General features: G+C 43.6%; 1 protein-coding gene across 4 annotated transcripts in view; it reads right to left on the bottom strand.

The window, feature by feature from the left end:
• Nucleotides 1-27,636, bottom strand: part of ZNF280D (zinc finger protein 280D) — a 722,832-nt gene that overhangs the window by 529,786 nt on the left and 165,410 nt on the right. For all 4 annotated transcript variants that reach the window (XM_078684884.1, XM_078684882.1, XM_078684883.1 and 1 more), the window contains exon 5: nucleotides 17,911-18,025. In XM_078684884.1, coding sequence (XP_078541010.1) covers nucleotides 17,911-18,025 — 115 coding nt within the window. The remainder of the gene's footprint in view (nucleotides 1-17,910; nucleotides 18,026-27,636) is intronic.

A 27,636-nucleotide genomic window follows, 5' to 3' on the forward strand; every position in this document is an offset into this window, starting at 1 on the left:
CTGGGGATGCAGGGAGAGCCAGGGTCCTGGTCCCATTGCGGGGAGGGGGTACAGCTCGAACATGCGGCCTGTCCAACATCTATGATCCCCTGGGTTCAACAGTAGAAGGATGTCCTGAAGAGACACCATCCTGAATGAATTTTTTTTTTAGATAGGTGTTTAGGGATGGGAGATCCAGAATAGGACGCCATTGGAGGATGCTTTTCCTGATCAGAAAAAAATCGGGAGTAAAATCCCTTTCCTTTTTGGGAATTCAGTACCGGTTCTATTGCTCCCTTTCGGAGCATTGTCCGAATCTCCTTCCGGAGTTGATGCAGATGACTGACCTTTTGATGCACCGGTGGCGTACAAGGAGGTGTCTGTAGAAATTCTAGAGTGTGGCCGAATCGAATAATGTTGAGGACCCATTGGTCTGTTATTTTTTGCCAATTTTGAAAATAAAAAGCAATCTTTCCACCCAGGGGAGCACTTGATCTTAGAGGCGTTGATGTAGCCGGAGATTGAAGGTTGTCATTGGGTGTTGTCCTTCCCCTGACGACCTCCTTTGCCTCTCGGAGTCGATTTCATATAACCTCCTGATTGACGCTGAGAATACTGCTGGCGGTAGGGCTGGGATGAAGCGCAGTAAGAGGAATATCTCCCCGGCTGATATTCTCCTCTCTAAGAAGCTTGCCCTCTACCTCTAGAGCTTCGAAAAGGAACCTTTCTGTTTTGTAGAGTTCCCAATGCTTTCGCAGTATCCATATCCTTCATGATACTCTGTAGTGTGACATCATTATGTTTACCGAATAAATCTTCACCATTGAAGGGCAGGTCTAAAATCTTATTTTGCACTTCAGGCCTAAAAGCTGTCGCTTATAGCCATCCTTGTCTGTGCAGAACTGCCGCTCCTCCCAGAGACCTAAATGCCATGGTCACTATATCCATACCGCAGTCTATGACTTCCGCCGAAGCCCTCTCACCCTCCAGAAGAATTTTTCTGCCCTTTTGTTTCTCTGGCTCCGGCACCCGGTCAATATAGGGCAACAGGTCGCACCACATTTGCCTGTTGTATCTTCCTAGAATAGCGAGGGCATTTGCAGCTTTCACCAGCAGGGCAGACATTAAGGAAAACCTCTTTCCTGCGTTGTCCAGGCTCCTACCCTCTCTGTCTGGTGGTGTTGTAATTGTAGCGGACGGATTTCTCGATTTCTGCTGCGCCGCCTGCGTAATCACTGAATCCAGTTTTGTATGACCCAAAAGACACGCTGGTGCATCTGAAGGCACTTTATATTTCTTATCTAGTCTGGCTCGAACCGGAGTCACTGTAGCCGGCGTCTCTATAACCTTCAAGCCTTCTTCCCAAATATGACTAACAATAGGTAAAGAACGAACAGATCTTCAATAGGGTTCCTTAAAGTTATACAAGAAACATTCTGCCTTATCGTCCTTCATGGTAAGTGCAAATCTTTTAGTGGCTCTTTCCATTAGGTTATGAAAACCACCAATGTCCTCTGGTGGAGAGTCAGAGTTGAAGGAGAAGGAATAAAATTGTCATCCCATTCTCTACTGCAATCTCTCCATCTTCATGGTCATCGTCATCGTCCGAGGTATCTGGATCACGTTGAGATCTTGGTGGTGGAGACCTAGGAATGGACTCCGGCAAGATCACCCTTCTTCGTACTGGTGTACCCGGTACAGAGCGAGGTCGAGGCGTAACCTCAGGAATTTCCTGAGAGGTTTGAGGCACTGGATACCTTCTTCCATAATCCTCCAGCATGCTCTGTAGATCTTTCAGTAAAGATGAAGGCACACTAGTCATCTCCTCATGATGCTCTTGGTGGAATTGCTGCTATTCTTGGGGATGATGGTGAAACTCCCCATATTCTTCCTCCGAATCTTCCTGATATGTCACTCTTAATTGCGAAGGACTACTCGCATATCCAAAAGGACCACCTTCCTCTTCGTCCTATGTGTCCTCCTCTTCCAGAAGGTGAGTAGGGACTAATGGAGACACCTTGCTTGGAGACGTAATTTCTGGCGTTATTGTCCTTTTCCAGGATGAAAACCTCTTTTCTGGGGTCTTTTCTCTCGTCGACATCCCCGTCGCCGACAATATTATCGTAGTCGACGCTATCGTCGACGTTGTAGTCACCGTCAATGTAGTCGTCGTCAACCCTCCTGTTGTCGTCGACGATCTCGACGTCGACGCTCCCGGCGTCGTCACCGTCGTAGACGGACCATCGCCGATGTTGATGTAGCCATAGTCGTCGACAACGAACCCGTCATCGATACTGCCGTCGACAGTGAAAGTGTCGACGGCGTCTTAGCAACAGTCTTTACCTCCTGTTTAGTCAACGATGATGGTGTTTTCGTCGTCAACGATGTCATCTTCCTCGTCGACGTCCCGGACGTCGACAGTGTAGATCCTTTCACTTTCTCCTCAGAAGGTGTAGAGAAAGTCTTTTTGATGGTAATTTTGTCTCTTGGAGGAGATTTTGAATGTTCCGAGGCAGTTTTCTTCCCCGGTTTCACCTCCGACTCAGAACCCTACTTCTCCTTAGTTTTGCCTGAAGGAGATTTTGAGGGACTGTGCCCTGAAGACCCTGGAGTGGTCTTTTTTGGGGCCTTCTCAGGTCTCTCACCTGAGGTATGTGCCTGAGGAGATCTACTCCTTTTTTGAGATCTCCTAGACGAAGATGACTCCTCCTCACTCTCACTTGAGAGGTTCTCCTTTCTGGCTTTAACCTTCTGGAGCCAAAGAAGTAATCTTCCCTCACAATCCCTCAAGGTTTTTTATTTGAAAAGGTTCGACAAACCTTGCAATCCTTTGCATATACTGCCTCTATCCAGACCATCAGGCAGTCTTTGTGAGGGTCATCTGTATAAAGCCTTTTCTTACAGCAGGTGGCACAAGCTCTAAATAATCCTTTCTTCTCTTTATCAGTCATGATAGAGGAATAAGGAACTTCAATAAGAAGAAACTAGAAAATGAGAGAACCTCAAATCCCAGTCAAAGTAAGATGAATTGAAGAGTTTGAGCAGAGCTCAAAGGAGACTCCCTAGCACAACGTGCGATAGAAAATCTGAGGGGCAAAAGGTTTTCTCAGGAGGGTTCTAGAGGGTGAGGGGCTCTGATTGGTTCAGAGAAAAGTTTGGTCCTTTTTACATAACAAATGTAATGGGTTGCAAAGGGAAAATGGGTCTAGGCCTTTTTTCAGTTTGCTTTACTACTAAGCCTAGCTTTGTTATATACCGGAGACTCCCGTCTCGACGACGGGGAATGATTCAGGCATGTGAATCTATGAACGCTCCAATACTGGAGTAAAGTACATTTCATTGAATTTTGTTTAAGTAACATTACATATTATGAGAGTAACATTATAACGCATGATTATAATTACAAATTGGTTTTATTATTGACCCTGTGGAGGAGAAAACTTTGTGTGGTCCTAGTGAAAATACTTCAATCTCACAATCTAGGATTCCTCCTGGCCAGGCCATTGACAGGGTGTTTTAGCCAACACATCCAGTGTGATCTTGTTCACCAATCAGTCTCAAAGCTAAAGAGCATACCATTGTTGAAACCAATTTAACAATACACTTCAACTCTGAATGAACTTCAATTACCTCAACAATTATATCCTTGCATAACAGTATTGAACAAGGCCTCTTGTTTGTCTAAGAAACTAAAGAAAACTACGCTGACCTCAAAAATAAAGTAGTACTCTGCTTTAACTTAAGCAGAAGGTACATTAGAGTGTCAAGGGTATCCCATAAGGATATCAATATGGTTAGAAAAGTAGGGACACAGAGCAAGTTGAAAGACGGGGGCTGAATTGCTGTCACTTTCAAGCAATTTATTCAAGTGTCGCTTCACCTTGAGTATACCCTGTCAGGCGTTACATTTCATTAAAGAAGACCCCTCGTTATTTTTTAATAGTCCAAAGACAGTTCACTCCTTGAGTCGTAGAGCTTCGCAAACTTGCTCCATAAAAGATTCTCCTGTCTGTCGCCGTACCAACATCAATCAATCCCTGTTTCTTATCAAATAGATTTGCCCCACTTGCTGATGTGGAGGATATTCACCAACTGGTCATTCTCATTCTAATGACTGGCACAACTGTTACTTGTCCCAGGCTTATCAGGCTGCTGAAGGAATTGCAGAAGGTCCTAGTTTTCTCCTCTAGGCTCCAAATCAAACTCTGTTAAGAGAGCATGAATTATGATCTAAATGTTTGAAAAAAACAAAGGCCTGCAATCAAATGGAGAGAAAACAGTGGTATAACTAGTAAAACCTCAGACACCAAACCACTAATGGGCTGCAGGATTAATGAAAGCCACTTAAGGGAATGAATACTTTGGAATTTACATAGCCAGACATAAAGGATGTGACTGGGAGAGTAATCTCATTCCCCAGATAGCAAGGCTGCACATCAACTACGCCTTCTGGAACCCTCTCCGGTTGCCATCGATGGGTCATGCAGCCATCTTTAATATAGGCTCACTACATTGGTTGCTGTATCAGTTACAAAATTATCCATAAAATATCCCACGTGATTTTTTACAAATGCATTGATGCAATTATCCAGTACTTCCAAGGGGCTGGGGGCGGGGCTATCCCGTGGACTACCTTGACCAACTGCTGTAAATCTCCTCAGGATGGTGGAATATGTGCGACAGACGGTATGGCATACTACCATGCAGAATACTTTATCACTGTAAACAACTGACTTGGTGACCTACAGAAGGATTTCACCTTCAGGACAGAAAAATGGATAATGGGAGACTCACACCTGCCATGGTCATTAAACTATGGCATGAAACACTAGGGAGAATACAGCAGCGTAACCGAAGTCTATAGAGCGACACTACTCTGGAGATTCCAACAGGGTTCCATCCAAACTTGGTAACATTATGACTGATCACACTATATGCTTGTTTGAACAAACAACAATTGTATAAATATCCTGAATTTAGACATGCACTGCCCCCTCCCACATTAAGGAACTGCCTTTGAAAGAAAAAGTGGGAAGTACTCCAAAGTTATGCAGTGGGATCTTTAAAAATGGCCATGCGTGGCTTGGACGGCAGTGGGAATGGCCGCCTAACCTGGAGCTCCGTACGACAGGAGAGCGACATCGATCCCTTCTCCACAGATACCAGGACTTGCTGCAACCGCTGCCCGCAGACTTTGCTGCCTAATGTCATGGGGCACCCTCCGCAGTCCTGATCGGGGGTGGCTGACTCATATTTGAGGACGAAAACAGTCCTTTGGTTCCCCTCCACGCGCCGGCATCTAGGTGAGCCAAAATGGCGCCTCGGTGTCTGAAAGATGCCGCCTGACGGAGAGTAGCGCCGCTGCGCGCTAACACAGCGATTCTGGACCGAAGCTCAAGTGGGGACATGGGCCGCTCCACAACCACACGGATCTACTTTAATAAGGTGAGGATTATCACCTATCTGCCCGCACCGTCGTTCGGACCGGCACGTCCTGCCTGACCCCAAGATGGCGGCTCCTCAATAACGCGAGCGCCTTCAACGAGCACCTAGGGAGCAAGCAAGCGTGTCTAAAGAAGGGAATTTGATTAACCTCCTCTCCCTGACACTGTGTGAGGCGTTCTATCCAGCGATCTATCCAGCGTTTGGCCATATATAGTCTGGGTCACTCTCCAACTGCCTATCTCCAACTGTGGTGTCTCCTATACAACCAACACAGGGATAGTAGTGAGAGCACCTCTTTCCTCTATCAAACCGGCAGGACCAAGGTCAAGAGGCAGAATCTTCACCCTACATAGCCCCTGTACAGCAATTTACCTCACCGGAACCAGCATAGGAAATATGGGCACGGGTGTTGCTATTGCTATAACTGTCACGTGAAGTGTGCTCCCAACCCAAAGCCAGCACTAACGAAAAAAAGAAAAAAATTCTACCCACGTTATTGTGCGTCTGGTGACTGACAGGTACCATTCTTGGAGTCGTGTTACCTTCGTCTCCTGCCCACCAAACCTTACCAACGCTCCGGTCACTGACCACTGCTCTTTCGCACTCGACATCTGGTCCCTCTTGAATCAAGCTCCTGATACACGAGGCCGACGGAATTAATAGTGCCAAACACAATGGCGAACAGAGAAGACAGGAACAATCCTAAGAAGGTGAAACCAGAACCTCTGATCTCCGACTCACCCATCAAAAGCAAGGCAGACATGGCGGCTACGATGGAGATGATATTGAGAAAATTGTCAGACCTCACGGAAATCTCCAAGTCAACCAAAGCTAACACGGACTCAATGCAACTCGAACTGACCGCGATTAGAGCCGACATGAGCGCGTTAAACTCAGGTCTGGGTGCCGCAGAACAACGGATTAGCGATGTGGAGGATCTGTCGCGACAATCATCATCCAGAATCCAGCGCCTGGAAAATACCACCGAAGCCCTCAGACGCCATAACGCGGAGTTGGAGGACCGTAACAGACGGGGCAACGTTAGAATTTTCAGCATTCCGGAAAACGCTGAGAAAGATGCTGATTCTTGCGTGGCCTTTCTAGAATCGTGGATCCCCATGATTACGAAAACTGAGTTCCAACATGGCCTCGAACTGGACAGGGCACATAGGATCCCTACCTTCATGAGTAAGCACGCTAAAGGGCCCAGACCAATGATCTGCAAACCGCTCAGATTTCAACATGCTGAACTGATTTTCCAATATGCGAGGAAGAATCACTCCATTATCTGGGAAGGTCACAAGATCATCTTCACTCAGGACTTCTCCAAAGACACCGTGGATGTACGCAAGGGCTTCCTGGACCTCCGTCCCAAACTTAGATCCAAGAACATCCCCTTCTCATTCGCAGGACCAGCCAAGTTCAAAATTATGATAAATGGACGTCCAAGATTCTTCACGGACCCGAGAGACCTGGCACATCATCTCGAGGAATGCCCAACTCAAGAAATGGACCAATCTTCAGGCCTATCTAACAAAAGAAAGACCACTTCTCCAAGTCAACAAGACGCAGCCAGCTAAATAGACCACCTGCCTCTAGTTACTGCACCATTGATCCAGTGGTCCTGCAGCGGCTACCTCGTTAGGACCTTCCTTCGTAGAACTACACTCGGCTCTTGGCACGCGCCCCTAAACACTTCATGCCGAGTTAGTCGATTCCTCAGTACCGTGAGTTATGTATAAGTGGCCTCTGTGGCCCCCGCAGGGACTTCCTTAATGCATGAATGCTTATGATTCTGATTGAGTTGTCTCACACAGCTTGTTACAATTAGTATATTGTGTACAACAATGCAAATTGCTAATTTCCAGTTAGCGCCTCCAAACAGGGTCCTGATACCCCACGAACTTACCCACTGATGGGGTGTAGCTCATCCCAATTGGTACACAATGGCGTATTTACTAGATAGACTTATAATCTTGGAACAATTTTGGAACAATCCTCTGCCTACTTACTTTAGACCAGGCCAAGCCTACTTTGACCTGTTTATTCGTTCTTTTACTAAGAATGTATTCTGTGTCATTCCCTTGTTAATTAAGCTAACCGGCTGAGTTCATTTTGGGATTGTTAATATTTACCCATTTCTGTTATTGTTACTCCTGTTGTGCGTAGCGTGGTACTGTCGTCGTACTCCCTACGTACGTATTTGGGGGGGAGGGAGGGAGGGGGGAGAGGGAGGGGTCAGCAGGTAGATGGGGAAAAGAGAGAGTATATAGTAGCATGCGCTTGTCAGGGTTTCAATAGGTTCATCCTCATTCTGTTTCACACCCTGTTCTTTATGATGTTATTTAATTTTCACAGAGATACCATGCACGAATCATCACACCAAGACCAATGTTTCCTTTGTTATTTCTACACCCCTTGTTGTAGGCTCGCATCTCAATTATCCTACTTTTACGTCTTATTAATACAGACTGCATCGACACTCATCCGATTTAGGCTGAGTAGGGTGCACGAATCTATCGCCACAATTCGTTTATCACACACCTCACCGCCAGCTTCCCAGCGAGCGATAAAATATATCACCGATGGCTAACTCCAACTCAATCAAAGACGATCTTAACATAATATCACTAAATGTCAAAGGACTTAACCATCCGGTGAAAAGGCGGAAAGTGTTCGAATATCTGGCAAAAACAAAAGGGGACATCGTCCTTCTGCAGGAAACCAAGCTTTCTGAAGATGACTTGCGATTCCTGAACATCCATTGGTCGTCCCATGTCCTGTCCTCTCCTGCGCCACAAAAGAAGGGTGGAGTAATAACACTGCTGTCGAAAAAAGCCAATCTGACACTGCTATCACACACTCACGACACGGAAGGCAGATTACTAGTGACTCATCTGCGCAGAGAGGATGATCCCATTCACGTAATGAATATATATGGCCCGAATTCCGACGATCCCACATTCTGGGACTCTGTCTCTCGCTCCATCGAACATATCCCCCAAGATGAACTACTTATAGTGGGGGGAGATTTCAACCTGCCCCTAGACCCTTTAATAGATAGACAATCCAAGTGCTCTTTCCAACCATCACGGTCACATGAGGCCCTTCTACGCCTCTGTGAGCGCTACGGCCTCAAAGACTCTTGGCGTCTCCAGAACCCCGATGGGAGAGACTACACCTTTTACTCCGCTCCACATAACTCTTACTCACGAATTGATTTTATCCTGTTATCCACCTCATTCGCACACCTGATCGAAGAAACTGGTATTGCCCCCAAACTGGTGTCCGACCATGCTTGTATTCACACCAAACTCGCAGGCTCCCGCTCGATACGCCCACCCAGAAGATGGCGTTTTAATGATGAAATTCTAACCAACCCGGAAGACAAACTCAGGATAGCAAACGCTATTGAGGAATACTTACTCCTAAACAATACCGCTAATACCAAGCCTAATACTCTATGGGATGCTCTTAAGGCCACAATCCGTGGAGTCATCATAAATATTAGAGCTAAAACCAATAAAAAACTAAACAAAGACCTGGAACAATTGGAAATAGATATCAAAATCCTGGAAGACCAGCACAAGTCCAACCCCCAAGACCTGAAACCCCTCGACCTCCTCACTAAAAAGAAATATGAATATAATGCCATAACTAGTAAAAGGGCGGGCGTCTGGATTAACCGCTTCAAAGCCCTAAAGCTATGCGATGGTAATAAAGCAGGTAAATTGCTAGCTTCATATCTTAAACATAAACAAAAGTTATCAACCATTTCATCAATAAAAGACGCCGCGAACATCACCCATACCAATCAGACTAAAATCCTAGATACATTCAAATCCTTCTACGAAGAGCTCTACAAAAACGAAAAGCCGCTGGACATAGCAGCTTGTACCGACTATCTTGAATCTCTCGAGCTTCCTAAACTATCAGAAGCGGACAAACTAAGACTAGGTTCCGCCATCAGTAAAACAGAGATCACAGAGACCATCAAATCTCTAAAGACTAACAAAGCCCCCGGCCCCGATGGCTTTACGGCATCCTTCTATAAAGCCTTTGAAAACCAACTTACCCCTACACTCCACACTGCTCTCAACTCTATGGCATCCAGGGGATGTATCTCATCTTCAATGAGTGAGGCTAACATAATCGTGATTCCGAAAGAAGGAAAAGACCCTCTCCACACCAAGAACTACCGTCCCATCTCTTTAATAAATCTTGATTGCAAGATTTATGCCAAGATCCTGGCAAACCGCCTAAACGCTCTACTTCCAACATTAATAAGCCCATCGCAAGTTGGCTTCCTGAAACACAGGATGTCGAATGACAATACCAGACTTCTGTGTCATATACTAGAGAAAGCTAACAACTGCCAATATCCGATGGTCGCGATCACCCTGGATGCTGAAAAGGCCTTCGATAAGGTATCATGGTCTTTTCTTCAACAATGTATGCATTCATTCAACCTCGGTCAATCCTTCATCACAATGGTGATGGCCCTTTATTCCGCCCCTTCGGCTCGCATAGCAATCAATGGCACCCTCTCCAACCCATTCCGCCTCTACCAAGGCACCAGACAGGGCTGCCCACTTTCACCGGCGCTCTTCCTTTTGGCCCTTGAACCACTTCTAACAGACATCAAAAGGAATGAGGACATTCAGGGAGTCTCCTTTGGGGATACTCAAATAAAATTTGCAGCATATGCTGACGATATATTGATTGCGACAGAAAACCCGGCCAAATCAATCGAGGGTCTCATGACATCAATCAGCAAATACTCGAACCTATCGGGATACAAACTAAATAGAGACAAGTCCGAGGTTAAACCACTAAACATCTTCACCACCAAAGACGTTCTTGGTAACTCGGGTCTAGCTTGGCAAACAGGTGTTATAAAATATTTAGGTATAGAGTTCACCGATAAATTAATAAGCACCATTAAACACAACGAAACGCTGACACTGACAAAAGTTAAAAGAATCCTTGATGGGTGGTCCCCACGATTTATTACCTGGTGGGGAAGGGTCGAATCTATAAAAATGATGATATCACCACTAATCAACTACCTGAGCACAATGCTACCCCTCACCTTCTCCAAAGAATTCCTCTCCAAACTTGATAAAATGATTTCCTCTTTCCTTTGGCAGGGGAAAAAAGCCAGAATTAGTATGAAAAAACTAAGGCTTGATAAATCACTAGGAGGCGTCAATCTGGCTGATTTTAAACTCTATCAAACCGCTTTCTTGGCCAGACAAGGGTCTTTTTGGCTAACTCCACACTCAGACTACACCCCGGTGTGGTTGATGGTGGAAGAATCCCTATTACAAGGCCTTCCCCCCTCCACCCTCCTCACTTCCAAACCGCATCCCAATGTATCCTCAGGTACCATCTTCAGAAACACGAAGATTGCGCTCCTTCATGTAAGCAAACTTCTTCCCCACCAATTTTGTAAATCACAGTGGGAATCGCTGTGGCATAATACCAAACTCCTATACAAAGGGAAACCACTGAATAATCCTACTTGGATTGAGAAGGGTATACACTTCCCACACCAGCTATTTGATGGCTCGTCACCTCTCACTTTCAGCGAGCTACAAAATAAATTCCAACTCCAGAGCATAGATTTCTATTACTTCTTACACCTCAAAGTGGCACTCTCCAAAGCAGACCTAACCAATACCACCCCCTCCCTCCCTAGCTACCTTCACGCACTTAATAGACTGGGTCACCAGGTGTCCAGGATATACAAACTGATCCGCCCTCAGTGCACCAAACTGACAACATCAGCACAGTCCTTCTGGGATTCATACTCTTCCACACCAACCACGGAAGCAGAATGGGCCAAAGTTTGGGAGTCTACCACACGAAACAAAATCAGCCCTACACTATCCCAAACTAAATTCTGGCTACTTCATAAAGCTTTCTGGACCCCTAAGAGACTCTTCTTGCACAACATCAAGGAAGATGACTCCTGCTGGAACTGTATGGCGGAGGGTGGGGACCTTGAACATCTAATATTCAAATGCCCGTGTGTCTCGGTCTACTGGGATAGAATATTCGAATTCATAACCAAAGTGCTACATGTTTCGCTCCCGAGAGAATTTGCAACCTTAGTCCTGGGCTTCACCAAAGCTAACACCCTCGAGGAAAACGACAAAACCCTACTTGACCTGCTCTTGACAGCGGCGGTTAAAATCATACTGAATAACTGGAAAGACACCGGCAAAGCCTCTTTCCCCCACTGGCTCAACTGGGTCTCGAACCTCAGAGGAGCCGACAATATTGCGCTGGCCGCTACACCATGGCGTCCCCCCTATAGGAAAATATGGACCTCGCTTGACGTCCATTTTGACTTATTCAAACCACCATGATCGTCGGTTGCATATATACACCCTGCCCGGTGGAACTCCTTCAACAACCACCGGCTTAATTGTGATTCTACGCTATGTCTTTGTGTGCACTGCCAATTTAACCAATCTACTGACCTCACTAAATGCGTGTTTATCTTGCACCCCTATGGATGTGTAACTTGTAAAGGTACTGATGCAATGCCTGTTTCTTTTTCCTTAATGGGGTTTTGTTTTTGTTTTCTGTTTGTTTTTGATTTGTTTTTTTTTCTTTTTCTTTTTCTTATTTACCCCTCCTTTTTTCCCGGTATACTTGATTATGTAGCTACTGGAACCATGTCCGATATATGCTCATTATTGTAATGCTCAACTATCTCTCTCAATAAAATTTTTGTGAAATAAAAAAAAAAAAAAAAAAATGGCCATGCATATAAGATCAGATTGTTAAAGTCTCTTAATCAAATGCTCTGTGTACATTTTATTGTCTTGCTTGTTGTGTTATTATAGTTCATTTTTGACAGAATAAAACTATTTGTTTTTAATTTGTTATGCTGTAAACCAACTGGGACAATTCAGTTATTCTCACATTTATTTTGTATTGGATCCTGTAAAACTATCACCAAAACGTCTCGCCTTTATGAGTGCCAAGCTGTTGGGTATGCCAATGTTTGTTATATATTGTTTGAAAAAAAAGTAAAAGAAAAAACATTTCAAAATTGTGAAGAAAAACCAAACATCTTATGCTATCACAAAACTGCACATTGAATTCAAAGTTTGCAAATGTTTATAACGTCAGGGTGCCTTTTCTAAACACGTTTCACTGAGGAAACTGCAGAGAATTTAAAAATACCAAGGAAGTGTTAGAAAAGCAGCCCAGACTGAAATGGTCTGTACTTACAAGACCTGATGCCCAGGGGGGCTTTGATATACCTGACTTTGAGGTCTATTTACTCAGTGCACAGGTCCACTATGCATATTACAGGGTTAACCCCCCCCCTAAATATATGCCACATATTGCCACAGAGGACTGGCTTGCAGACCCTATCCCATTGACTGGTCTCATACATGCTCCAGTTCGCAAGCGTGCCTCACCGCCCACCACAGTTACTAGTACGGGGGACGCCTGGCATAGAATCGCAGGCCTTCTCAGTGCTCCCCTGCTGTACTCCTCGAAGTTACCACTGTCTTACCACCCCAGCATACCATTGTTGCAGGAAACAGGCTTTCAAAAGATGTGTCAGAGGGTTAAGGTCGCGACATGGGAGGATTTGTTTCACGAAGGTGTGTTCCGCTCGTCTGGCCTTTTTTCCATGAAGTGCAGCCCAACCCTCTGGATATTCTTTTATATGTGAAGTTGCGGCAAGGGATACGCTCAATCGTCCCGGATTTCCCACAGGAGCCCGTGGACCTAGCCCCCTTGAATCTCATGCTGGGGTCCAAGGATGGCAAACATTTGGTGTCTTGTCTGTATAATAACATACGCACACAGCAGGAGGGTGCTCACTGTTCTGCCCAAGCATATTGGGCTGTGGAACTGGGGGAGGAGGTGGATGACGAAAAATTGTCATATTGTTGTATTCAGACTACGGAGATCTCTGCTAGTTGTAGGCTGCGTGTGATACATTATAAATTTCTGCACCGCTTGTACTATACTCCGGTAAAAAAGTTTAGATATCAGTTGTCCGATACTGACCGTTGAGAGGTTTAAGAGGTCAGCAGCTAGATTTCTCCACTTGGCGTGGGAGTGTCCCCGGGTGCGGGAGTTTTGGGACCAGGTTCACGAGGCGCTTGACACAATGAAAAATAGCACCTTGGCCAGGGATCCCCTGGTGGAGCTTTTAAGTTACACTGCGCAGATACTCAAAGCACATCGCACATTTGTGGCTGTATCTTTTTTACTTGCAAAACGCAGAGTGGTGTGTAGATGGGGTAAGGGGAGAGCTCCACGGTTCAAGGACTGGTTGGGAGATCTGATCAATTGTCAGGAGCAGTTGGCTATTTAACCGGAGACACTTCCACAGGCATCAAGACCTAGGGATATGTGGGGGCCGCTTTGTGATTATCTCCTATTGCGAGACACAGAGGGTTCGGAGAATGCCCCTTCGGAACAGGATGTTTAGATATACTATGTAGTTGCCATTGTTTGAGACTGTTGCCTCTCCTGCTGCGGTCTTGCAGTAATCACCAGTGGATGTGACACCCAAGTACAGATTGGGTGGGTTACAAATGGGACTGTGTTATGCTTGAACTGTATTGTGCCTAGGATGATATTACTGCCAGCTCAACTAATACTATCTATGACATTTGGAAGTTAGCTGATAGACATGGACCAATCGATGTATTTGTTTGGTGTATATACTTTGTTTTAAGCAGTTTGTTGGAAGAGAGATTGATACAAGAAGTGACCTGTATTGTTTATTCTTGAAGTGCTGCTGAACAGTAGATGTACTGTATGTACCTATGCTAAAATCAATAAAAAATAAATGTTAAAAACATTTGCCAAAGCCTAGTTTACTTTCCAATGCTTGTACCCACTTAAATTCTCTGCAGTAGCCCAGGGTGTAGATTTATAGTCCGCCAAGAGAAGTATCATGCTAAGTACACCTTCAACGCCAGCCGACTGAGTGGAGAGTATAGCTCTTCTCTCAGAGCTATAAAAGCCTGTGTGTGCTAAAGCTTATGCTTTCGGGGAATGCAGGCGATAAGACAAAAACAACCCTTAAAGTACGCTATTCAGCCATACTGCAAAAATAAATAATAATAATGGCTGCCCCCTCCCGCTGTTCGTGTTGTTGCTTGACCCTACTGACCCTTCGTGTTGTCTGCCCACTCCAGCTCTCAAGTGTTATTGCTATCCCACTCCCATTGTACATGTTGCCCCTTCCACTCACCTGCTATAACAAAACAGCAGTATGATTTTTACATTTAGAAAGCACCTTCTTCCCCCCATCGTTGCTTCAACCTACCCATCCACCATGACAAAAATAAAATGCACGATGCGGACACTGCTGTCCATGTCATAGCACTTTTCTTTCTTTGTCTTGCTGCAGTAGTACTGTGGAACAACATGACTAAACATAGACAACAATAAAAGTTGAGAGAACATGCAGGATTTTGGAGAATGCAGAAGTCAGGGAGGACACCTTGACAAATTTGTGCATCTAAACTACCTATAGGGCACAGCAAGACCTAAATCAAATTAAAGAAACAGCCAGTGAATCCTTTGGTTGTGTAAGTTTGATATGCATGGCTGTGTAAGTTTGATATGCATGACGGAGTGCGTTTGTCTCGCATATTCTAGAGATCAATACATTGTTTGGCCACAACAAAGTTGAAACTAAGGGGAAATTGCTCTGTTCACATTTAGGAATCTGATTTTATAGATCCAGAGAAAAGCCACAAGACCCCTCTGAGCTGTGAGGAGGTGGCAGAAACATGTAGTCCCTCAGTATTAGATTAAATTAGATAAGAGGGATCTCAAGGCAATTTTAACTCTTAGCACAGAACCCAGTACCTGGATAAGAGCTCCTTTCATCGGAAGGTTGATCCCAGACACCCTAGGTGCCTGGGTGAAGACTCAATGGTGAATCATACCACTAGCCTGTGTTCTAGTGTGTGTGAGTCCTTTTAATAGCTTGAAAGAATTCCCTGTGGGGGGAGACATTGGGTTGAGAAATCTAAATTTCAGATAACAAATGGACTCAACTTTGATTTTAACAACCTCGAGCAAGGTTTCACTCCTATACTTTGCTACATGTGAGAAGTCAAGTGCCCAAACCAACCAACTCAGTTATACCTTGGAGTGCAGTAGCACTATTGGCTCTCAGACACCACTGGTACATAAGAGTCCCCAAGCAAAATACAGCATGATAGTTGCCCCAGGACGACAAAGGTCTTAAAACCTTCTCTTAGACCACTTAGTGAATAGCATGTTGGCAACTTTGATGAACACGCAGTTTGTGTAATTGACCCTAGTGCCTTGCCAGCCCTTGAACTATTGGGTCCTCTGCCACCAGTTTACAATAATTTTCTTAAGCATTTAAGTTTCTATTGATGTTCCTGCATTGTTTTATTGTGGTGGATCATTCAATGTTGAATGCTTTGATATTGCTGGAACTGTTCACATTACAGCTCATTTTGATGCTGGTGTGCTCTTTGCTGGGGATGTAGCCAGCGATTTACTTAACAGTGATAGAGTATGGAACTACATTGAGAAATATTCGATTCACCGGTGCTCCATTGCTACTTATTGAACAGCTATGAACTTTCCACTCTTCTGGATGGCATGAAAAAGAGTGCCAAATACCTTTTTGATAGTTTTCTAAAATTATTATAAATGACACATGGGATTCTGTAATCCCTGTAAAACACCGGTAACTAATTTATTTATATTCAGCAGCTTGTGACGCACCACGTCGCCAATTTTAAACAAAAGAAGTCAGAACTCCACTACTATGCTGTTATTACATTTGAGCTCCGACATAATAATGGCTGCTGCCGGATCCGGAAGCGGAGGTGAAAGGCAGCTCAGGTCATGGATCATAATTAAAGCAGCTGTGTAAAACAACAAACGGAACATTGCTTGTCTTTCTTCTGCTCTATTTTAATAACTTACAATGACAATCACAGAGAATATGTTAACTTTTTGCACTCCTTAGATGGAGAAAAGCTGGATCTTTCTGCATGTTTCTTAACTTTCTGAGCTATAGCTGCTTCTTTTTTTTTTTAACTGGCTTGTACTGAACTGTTTGCAACAAAAGATTTTGATGTGTTTAATTTTGCACTATAGGTTTTATTTCAATTCTTCATATTTACAAACATGCTCACTCTTCCGTATGAGGAACCAGGAATACCACTACAAAGTGAGCCTCCATACCCGCAGTTTCTCTCTCCATCTTCTTACCTTTTCATTATAGTATTGTCAGCTTAACATTGGGGTTTCAAACCATAATTATGCTCTATCAAGTGCAACAAAGCAGAATCAAGACCGAATATGTAAATTAGGAAAGGAAAATCGGTCAGAGGTAATCAGTCGTTATGAACATCACAAATACAAATGACAGAGCATTTGATTAACATCCCTCTTAAAGCTGGCTTTTATCACCTTCTCATGAACTAAGGACCTTCAGACCTACTTCTTCAATAAGCACTACAAACAGAGCCTTTTCAGCATCTTCAGCCGCTAACTCATCTACACGAATTCCTCCTCCTTCAATTTGCAACTGCACACTCTTTAGCATTACCTAATTTTCTCTGAAATCATTTTCACGTCTTCTTGCTGTTAAGTACAGTACTCCCTGCTCATAAAATGGTTTTTGCTACATAAATACTCACATATGTCATAAGTATTTAATGAAAGTGCCTTTTCCTGCAACAGAGAGAGAGCAGGAATGGAGCTTTTGGTGCATATCAGCAGGTACATGCGTGCCAACTTGGCTTAAAAAAAAGACCTGTGGAGAGGGGCTCCAGTTGCCTCAGACTGAAAAATTGGCAAAAGAGGATCAATAAAGAGGGAATGTGATTTTACGGCTAAAGCGGTCGACCTTGAAGCTGGGGAACCAGGTTCGAGTCTCGGTAGGGCCGCGCAACTTTCGTGGTTCGGGGCAAATCACTTAATCTCCCCATGCCTAACAAAACATGAATGTGCCCTTTTGTAAGGCAACTTGTGCTCATGTAAAGCGCTCCGATACCTTCGGGTCAAGTTTGCGCTATGTTAAACCCAGGGAAAAAAAATTAAGGGGGACTTAATCAACCGTGATGTATGCTTTAGAGTGCCTGACAAAAAAATTAAGCAAAATAGCAACCAAAACTCACTTATTTGTGCTTAACATAGAAACATATCTAGTGGCACAATGCTCTACATACATATCCCAATACAATGCAGTCTAATAGAATTCACAGATGAAACATTTCTCTGAATCCATTTTCTCATGTAACAGAAACCCAAAGCAGTATGAACAGATCTAAATTGGATCCAACTGTGAAGTGTACCATATCAGGACGATGTTAAGGGCAAGAAAACTTCCCTAAAGAGAAGAACTGGAAAATATTTTCAGTTCACAGCATACAACAATCCAAGTCCACTCTCATACCCATCCAACAAATATTCCCCTCAAAAACTATTTTACTTACTCACCAGCCAGAGGAATTGTTGGACTACTCGGGTATTGCTTAATTTCTTTTTGTTGCACACCAAACATTGTACCCTGAGAATTATTCTGTGTTACTGACGGAGAAGTCAAAATGTAGCCCTAGAAAAAACAAAGCATGAAGCTATAATTTCTGAATTTGACACATCTTATTTAAATTGTTTTATGTGTTTACTACAGAAATATATGCACTCACCTGGATCTAGAAACACTTTGTTCAAATTATAAATTATGAAAAAAGGTTTCCCTTGACCATTACCTGGAATTTAATTTGAGCTTTCTAAAAAGAGAACACACATGGTGCTGATGAAACCAAGATAATCAAAAGCATGCTGTGCACTGGTAGAAGTCAAGACATACTATTGATGCTACTTGAGAGCCATTCTGGTGTGACAGTTTGGCCTATCCAAGTGGTGTGAGGACCGCTCGGCCTCAATTGCTCCATTGCCTGCATCCATTTCTAGTGCAGCTGGCCACACATTGCTCCCACCCCATGGGAGCAGCTTTTCTTTTGCTCCGATCAGGTGGGAGCATTGTGTGATTGCCTGCCCGCTAGAGATTTGGCAGGGAATGTCGATTCACATAGATTATTGCATAGAGAATCATGATTTTATTAAAGATAAGGAGGCTAGCATTATGCATATAGCTTTTATTTACCACTTCTGAGCAGCACTTTAAAGAACTTTAGAATAGACCCTCAACATCAAACAATAGAAAAAACTCTCTAAGTTCCTATAAGATCCTGTCATCTGCCATCTTCTACCTCTTCTGTTTCTTCTTCTCCAAACATCCTCTTGAACAAAACTTAACTTATTCTGTAACTGTATCTTGTAACCACACAAATTCAAAAATGTATAATCCTAATTTTCTGTAAATTATAAAAATTACTTATTTAAGCAAAACTCTAAACCATTACTTTTACACATTCAAGACTTTAACTTACTAAAGAAATATTCTTAAATAAATATGCTTCTTAAAAAAGCGCTCATCATAAAACACATCCCAGCTTACTTCAAACCCAGGGTTGGAGGGAGGGATAATACTCGCCTGCTTGTCTTTATTCAAATAACGATTCTCTATGCAATAAATCTATGAGAATCAGCATTTTATGGCACGACAGGAGGGTAGCATTATGCATGTTCAAAGCCAACAAACTTTTTTTGCAACATGCTTCAGTTGTTTGAAATAAAATGTTCTGAAAACCTCAGCATTTGACCAATCTAAACTTCCACCATTAACACAAAGGCTTTACTAGTCATCACACACCTAACAGATTGTGCTGTAAAAACATTTAAGCTCACACCTGCCTCCTTCATAACTCATCTTACCAATCTAGCAATAATTCCTGCAGAAACCGCCTTATAAGGTTTAACATACGAAATATGCAACTGATCTACACCATCAGCTCTAAACGCCAAAACCCTGCTCTCGTATTCCTTCAAACACTTTATACAAAACTTCAGGAATGCATCCAACAAAGGATAAAATCCTGACCCTGACATAGTGTTAGTTCTTCTCCAAATTTCAAACATCACTCCTTAGGTTGAAAAAACCTAGAACTAACATCCAATGCCTTTACAACTGAAACACTCTGGACTGAAACCAAGCATAACCAAAGTCACCAATTTCCACGACAATTCTCTCAAGCTCAAATACTTATTAGCAGGCCAACCTTCAAACAACTTTAAAACCAAATTAACATCCCAAACAGAACTATACTTTGCTTTAGGAGGTCTTTTCAACCTACTGTCCTTCAGTACTCTACACACCATTGGACTCCTACCAAGCAATATACACCCTGGCTTAAAGGGCTGGCCAGCTGAAATTGCAAATCTGTAACAATTTATAGTTCTGTGTGACAATCCTTTTCCAAACTGTGCAGCGAAAAAATGTGATACCATCATCTCATCAGCCTCCACGGGATCCAAATCCCTTTCCACGCACCAACGTAACCAAATTGAACATGCATCCCTCTATCAATAAAAACTTTATTTCGGTTATATTGCAAACCATAAAAGTACACATACAGTATAAAATCATATTTCACAGATAGATGTAAATACATATTATGTAAAGCGCCAAAAGTGAAAAATAAGATCTACTTTCTTCCACAAAATAGGATCAAGACAAATAATGGAGATATAAAATGATGCAAAATTCACAGTGAGTCATTACTGATCCAAACAGTTTCACAATTTAACAGTCAGTTTTAAAAATTCCTTAATTTGGAGGATACTGTCACTATACAAAAGTTATAAATACATTAACGCCGGTCTGATTTGTGTAAAATTAAGTTTTTTTAAAAGTATTACCAGATAACGCTTGTGTGGGAATTCATAAAACTTGCATAAAAATATAAAATGCAGCATGTCCTGCGGAGACTTTCCGTCGCAGCCGCGGGGTTGCTGCCAGTTTGTTAAAAATGTCTGTTTTTGGTGTGATCAGCAGATGATGGAATAAATTTAGCCTGAACCTCGTTAGGAGATATTTTTCATGGGAGGTCAATGAGCCAGCCAGGTATGGTTCTATAGTTTCACAAGTTTTCAGCATGGCAAATTTCCTCACACTTTGTTTCTGAAGCTCCACTTCCTCTCTCTGCATTCTCCTGTCCAGAAGGAAGGCCCGTTTAATGAGCTCCGGATCCCCTTTTACAATTTTACTTGGATGTTCAAACAGATCCAGGCGACCCAGCCTAGCAAAGTTAGATTTCAAATATTTCAGCCAAGGGGTACACATTGCATTATCCTGACACAGAAAATCCCTCACAATCAAATGCATAAGTGGTATATCCTGGTTCAACCACATTCTTAGCCAGCAAATCAAGGGACGTAGAGAGAACAGATCACTTAAATATTGTGTCCCTAACTCTTCATGTACAGAAAAGTTGGCGGTGCCTACCGGGACACACAAAAGGCGCTTCAAGAAGCAGTTTTCAGCGATCTGCAAGTGTTCACCACCAAGATACCCCCAAATTTCACTCCCGTACAGCATTATACAATTTCAGCATGGCACAGATAGGTTTTTGCCCCAGTTTTGCAGCAAAATTGAAAATGGAAGCATTAACCTGCACAAGTTCTCCTTTCTTTTTTGCAAGATAAGGGGCCCAATTGAGTTTAGTGTCAAAAAGAACCCCAAGATAAGAAAACGTCTTTATTAAAGGGATTACAGCTTCTCGAATAAAAATAAAAAAAAAGAAAGTTCTTCTTGATGGCTGGCCTACTTGCATGACAAATGATTTTGAGTTGTTAACCAAAAGATCTCTATCTGTCATGAACAAATTAAAAGCGTTTAGCAGAGATTGGAGTCCCTTCTCAGTTCTCAATATTAAAACCGCATCATCTGCGTACAGGAGAATCGGAATTCCCCGCCTTCCTACTCTAGGGCAATCTGCCGGCACTTTCTGAAGCACGTTATCTAGTTCATTGTTGTAAAAATTAAAAAGGAAGGGCGCCAAGATGCATCCTAGGCGAACACCCTTTCCAATGTTAAAATTATTCGTTACACGCAGGTCTTGGGAGTATCTCACATTAGCTCTGGTATTGTTATGCAAATCAGCCAAGAAACCTACCAGACCATCATCCACCCCCTTCTCCCTCATGGACTGCCACAGCCTTCCCCTGTTGACACAGTCGAAGGCTGAGGACAAATCCATGAAGGCGAGATGGATGGTGCCCCTTTTCACTACAGTGTACTTACTTAGTATTAAAGATTCAGGCACTGGGTTATTGTAGAACGACCGCTACAGAATCCATACTGAGCAATGGACATAATATTTTTTTCCTCTGCCCAATCAGATAGTCTCTGCAGTACCATTGTCCCCACAATTTTAACCATGGAGTCGATTAGTGAGATGGGTCTGTAACAATGTGGGCTACCCTTGTCCCCCTTCTTAAAGACCGGGACAATTGTATAAACACCCCATGATTGCAGACAACCATCTTACACAGCAGCATTAAAAACAGACTCTAGTATAGGTGCCCAGATATTGGGCTCGGACTTGAATGTGTCCGGTGGGATCCCATTAGGCCCTGGGGCTTTCCCAGCTGTTAGTCCAACAATGCCCTTAATAACCTCACCTCTATTAAAACTAGTCATTTCACCCCCACTGACTAAAGGGGCAGTATTATGAGACACATCCAACGAGCAACAATACAATTTCTTAAAATGTTCTTCCCAGTCATCCTTAGATATGTGACATTCTAGACCATCACCCTGCACCTGGGACAAGAAAGGTTTCCTCATCATTGCCCAGAATCTAGTACTACACTGCAGAGTAGTGGGATCAAGAATCTCGCTCCAGGCCTCTTTCCTAAGCGAGTCCTTATGACTGGCGATAATAGTTTTATAGCTCTTCCAGCATAACTGTACATTTGCCTTTATTCTTGGTTTAGTAGCCAGTGCTAATCTTAAATTTCTGGTTGCTTTTGAGCGTTCATGATTAAACCATTTAGGTCCCTCGATCTCCATCTTCTTAGCAGGAGCTGACAACAGCTTTGAAACCTTGACCGTTAGATTTTGGAAAGCGCTAAGGATATTATTTGGCTGTGCGCCTTCTTGCATACAGACCATGAACTCATCTGCACAGGCAACTTTAATCTCTTTGTACAGCAGGTCTGGAGTGATCTTGGACCATCTTAATCGCCGTCTCCCATCTGTCGTGGTCACCCTACCTAAAGTGTGATTCAGCCCTTCTTTAGCTATCCATGGGCCCCTCATATGTACAGTGAGTGGATTGTGGTCACTAAATTCACTGTCGTCAATAATGAAGGAGTCCACAAAGGACTGCATTGATGATGTTAAAAATACATAATCAATGAAGGTTCCCTCCCATGACCCTTAAAGGTCGGTATCTCAAAAAGCATAGTAGGGTCCATCAGAGCCATTGTCGCTGTTAAGTCCAGATCATTAAGCATATCATTTAAATGTTCCCCCTCGGTAGTGTGTTCAAGATGAAACCCCTCGGACTGTGCACAGTGAAGGTCCCTAATACATTTGAGGAGGGGGTCCCCACATGGATGAACATTAAAATCCCCTATAATCGAAAGATTATGCAGGCAGGCCTTCATTGAAGTGCTGATAAAAACATTCAATGCTACTATCTGACTAGGAGCGGAACAAGAATTAATCGCATTATAAAAATTTACCACACCGGCCATACAGTTATCCCTCGATAAGACTAGACCGATAATACCAGTATTACAAGTTGGCACTCTAAGAACTTTGCTAGATAATGCAACAGAGATAAACGTAACCATTCCCCCCTTGGGTCTGCCCCTAATGGTTGCCGTTGCAGGGATATAAAAAGCCTTGTACCCTTCAAGAAAGTGATTGCATTCAATAGACCAAGTCTCCTGCAGGCATATAATTTGATACTGCTTAATGTACTTGATCCAATTACAATCCTCCATCTTGGTACCTAGGCCCGCAATGTTCCATGAAATTACATTATTCTCCCTCGTTTTTGCACGGGTTCGCTCTATACACCCCACTTCCTCCAAACTATCAATTCCCTGACCCACAGATTCCTCAAGTCAATCACAGGACTCTAAACCTGAAAGTGTGTCATATCTATTCTGTGTTCCAATGTTGAACCAATTTCCACACTGATTACCAACATTGTACTGATATGCTCCATTCATTCGGGGTCAGCGGCTGACTAGGAGTAAATGGTCTAAATGACCCAGGATTCAGTGGAGCTTTAATCAAGTGGGTATAAAAGTAACCATGAGGGCGTACACATATACTGTTCACAGTGTAAACTAGAGAAGCCGCTCTTAGTAAGACTGTGGCAACATGTTGGGGATGTTTAAAGTTGACAATAATACAGTCTCCATTTATTGTCTTTTTGGAAGTTCCAACCCAGTTGCCCCTCCTTGTTGACAGAACTTGATCAGCAAATGTAAATGGGAACCCACAGTTTTTGTTGAGCCATGATACTGTTCTGTTTTTTTAGTGAATCATGAGATTCCTCATGGGACTGAAGAAAATGACACTCAGTGGGAGGGACATTTGCAAGAACAACCACATATGGTGCGCAATCCGGAGGAAGATTAGCATGGCGGCTTTTCTTTGCATACATAGGAGCTGTCGTTCCCTCTGGGTCTGCAGTGGCCTTTATATTCCGGGTAATTGGAGGACAGACAAAGGAGGGAAAGGCTCGATTACAGGTGATAGCCAGGTTCTGAGCTGGGATGGGGCAGTGAGCTAAATAACGGTGATGGATCAAGCCCTGATCTTTGGACTGGGTAAGAGTGGTCTGCTTAATTCAGACACTCTGTTCATCACCACCCCCTTTTTTTAATCGTTTTTGGCCACTATAGGTGTGGCAGGGTATACTCAGACATGAGTCCCTTGCTCACTGCTCCATCAGGATTCAAGCAAGCCGGGCCGATGAGGCTGAAATGCCAGAAACCGGTCCCCGGTAGCTTGTCTCCTTTCTGGTGAAGAATTGGCTTGGTAGTTTGGTCTGCCCTGTTCCCATGATGCACTGGGCCAGGGACAGACTAATTTGCCTATAGCCAGGTTCTGAGCTGGGATGGGGCAGTGAGCTAAATAACGGTGATGGATCAAGCCCTGATCTTTGGACTGGGTAAGAGTGGTCTGCTTAATTCAGACACTCTGTTCATCACCACCCCCTTTTTTGAATCGTCTTAGTAAGACTGTGGCAACATGTTGGGGATGTTTAAAGTTGACAATAATACAGTCTCCATTTATTGTCTTTTTGGAAGTTCCAACCCAGTTGACCCTCCTTGTTGACAGAACTTGATCAGCAAATGTAAATGGGAACCCACAGTTTTTGTTGAGCCATGATACGGTTCTGTTTTTTTTGTGAATCATGAGATTCCTCATGGGACTGAAGAAAATGACACTCAGTGGGAGGGACATTTGTAAGAACAACCACATATGGTGCGCAATCCGGAGGAAGATTAGCATGGCGGCTTTTCTTTGCATACATAGGAGCTGTCGTTCCCTCTGGGTCTGCAGTGGCCTTTATATTCCGGGTAATTGGAGGACAGACAAAGGAGGGAAAGGCTCGATTACAGGTGATAGCTGGCTGGTTTGCTGTAGAGTCACTCTGCCAGCTCCTTGCCCCTCAGCAGCTGGTCTCTTATCCACCGCTATTGATCTTCCAGCAGCGGCTGAGGCCAAGTGTGTTGCCAACATGACACCCAGTCTCACCAATTCTGAAGCCACGGTATCGAATTTAGAGATCAGGGGTTTCATCAGCTCTGCAATTTTTTCCTCTATCTTAGCTTCCATTGTGTGGATTAGGAGGGTAAATTGCTCCGAATTTATATTTATACCATCCGCAGTTTTTCCTTCCTGCAGGTCAGTTATATCTGCAGCACTATTTGAGGCTGTGTGACCTTTTTCTACTCTTCTTTTACTGTTCTTACCCCCCCGTTTGGTTTGGGGCTTTCTGCATGATCTGACTGGCCTAAGGGATGGTAGTAACTCTTCTACTGTATCGTTAGTTAAATCAGGTCGATCATCATTTGGTTCAACATGGACCTGTGCATCGGCCTTTATAATAGTAGTACCCCCATTGCCTTGATCCAGATTCTCAGTTCCGACCAGATCAGCCATTGGGAAAGACGACTCTTTATGTACATCAAAATGATTCCCTCGACCCAATGAAGCCCTTCGCTCGGTATTAATTTGGGTCACTTTTTTTACCAGGTAATTATCCATGGTTCCGAGGGCAGGTGCAGTTTTGTTTGTCTTCACCATAGACATAGTTTCCACAAGGCTAATCAGGATACAAATACAAATAATCACAGGCACTTTACTCAGGTAACATTTAAATGGGATTCACTTAAGTCAAAGATCCTTGAAGTCATCGCCAAAGTCCGTGGCCCAGCCCAGCCTCCTCTGGCCTCTGAGGGCCCGCCCTTTGCCCGGCGCACACCCGCGCGCGTCCCGCGATGCGTGGGGGCGGGAGCGCTATGAGGGCTGGCGCCGGCGTGCGTCTGACGTTGCTCCCCCTTGGGCCACTGGGAGTTGTAGGCGGTTGCTTGTAAATACCGCAAAGCAGTTTCCCTCACGGCGCTGTGATGTCTGGTGGAACCGTTCCCCTCACGGCCCGATAAACAGTTGAGGTAGCCGTTCCCCTCACGGCAAGCTGAGAGATAGTTTAGCGCGTCCCCCTCTATCTCTTTAGAGTCCCAGGAGCCCATTACTAACTGAGTAATGCTGAAGCTGTTCCCGAAAGGCCTGAGAAGCTTTTGGATCCCCTGATATTTTCTACACTAGCAGGTTGAGCGTAACTTCCTCCACCAAACGATGTTCTATCCCTTCCTGTCCAATAAACATTTGACTGTAAGTCCTTATCAAATGGGGATTCTCCATCACCATATTCAATACTGAAGGGAACCATGATTGAGAAATTCAAAACGGGGTCACTTCGAGTAACCTGTTTCCGCAACTGTATCAACACCCTCTGAATTAATGCAAACTGGAAAAACACACAGCCCCTCCTCTCCTTCCAATTCTGAGTGAAAGCATCTACTGCTAAGGCCCCCGGATCCAGTCTCCAACTGAAGTAATCCTCCAACTGATATGTCAGCCTGGAAGCAAACAGATCTATGTCCAAGGGACCTAGCTGACTTTAAATCTCTCAAAAAACCTCTGTGTTCAGCATCCAATCGCTGAAATCTATCAATTTTTTTGAATACCAATCCACTACCAAGTTCTGCTGCTCTGGTTGATATTGAGCCTGAAGAGTAATTCTGTGTTCCATGCAAAATTCCCAAATGTCTTTGGCAATTAACATCAATCTCCTTGATCTGGTTCCGCTTAACTTGTTTATATAAGTGACTGCTGTGATATTGTCCATTTTGAGAAGAAATGAATTGCCTTGGAATAGAGACCTGAAACTTTGCAATGCAAAACTCCCTTGTTTAATTTCCAAATAATGTATATGCTCAATCTGTTCCAAATCCCACCTGTTTCCGTATTCAAACATGTTGCCTCCCAACCAAAGTTGCTTGCGTCTGTTTTCAACACAAAATCCGGTTCTGTACCAAAAATCGCTCGCCCATTCCAGGCTTCCAGATTTCCAACCACCAAACTAGCTCTCTCCTTGCTTCTTCTATCACTCGTACACAATCCCCGTACCATAAGCCAACTGCTAGACCCAACGTCTTTAAATGTTGCAAAGCTATGTAATGCAAACGCCTTTGTGAACACTGCTTTTATCGAGGAAGATAAAAAAATGAGTTACTTACCTGTACACTATGGTTCTCCTGTATTATATTTCATAGATTCACACTTCCCCGTCGTCATGGTGGGAGTTTCACGGTAACAGAATGACCATAGCAGTACCATAGAGAACAAGCACTGGCGTTGCCAATAGGTCTCGCAGTAGGAAAGTTGGAGCTATTGGTTTTGTAAATGACAAAGCCCTTTATGTTTTTAAAATGAAAAGAAAAATAAAAGGCATTGTTATTTGCAATTGTAATAGCTCCAACTTTCCTACTGCGAGACCTATTGGCAGCGCGTAATTATGTGGCACTGAGTGGTATTTGGAGTGTATGTGTTTTGTTATGCTATATTATGTTTTGTTATGCTATATTATGTTTTGTTATGCTATGCTATGTGTTGTTATGCTATGCTATGTGTTGTTATGCTATCCTTGTGTGTGTGTGGTTGTGTGTGTGTGTGGGGGGGTTGTATGTGTGTGTGGGGGGGGTTGTATGTGTGGGGGGTTGTGT

This window comes from Lissotriton helveticus, chromosome 3_2 (genome assembly GCF_964261635.1).
Source record: "Lissotriton helveticus chromosome 3_2, aLisHel1.1, whole genome shotgun sequence".
Classification (NCBI taxonomy): domain Eukaryota; kingdom Metazoa; phylum Chordata; class Amphibia; order Caudata; family Salamandridae; genus Lissotriton; species Lissotriton helveticus.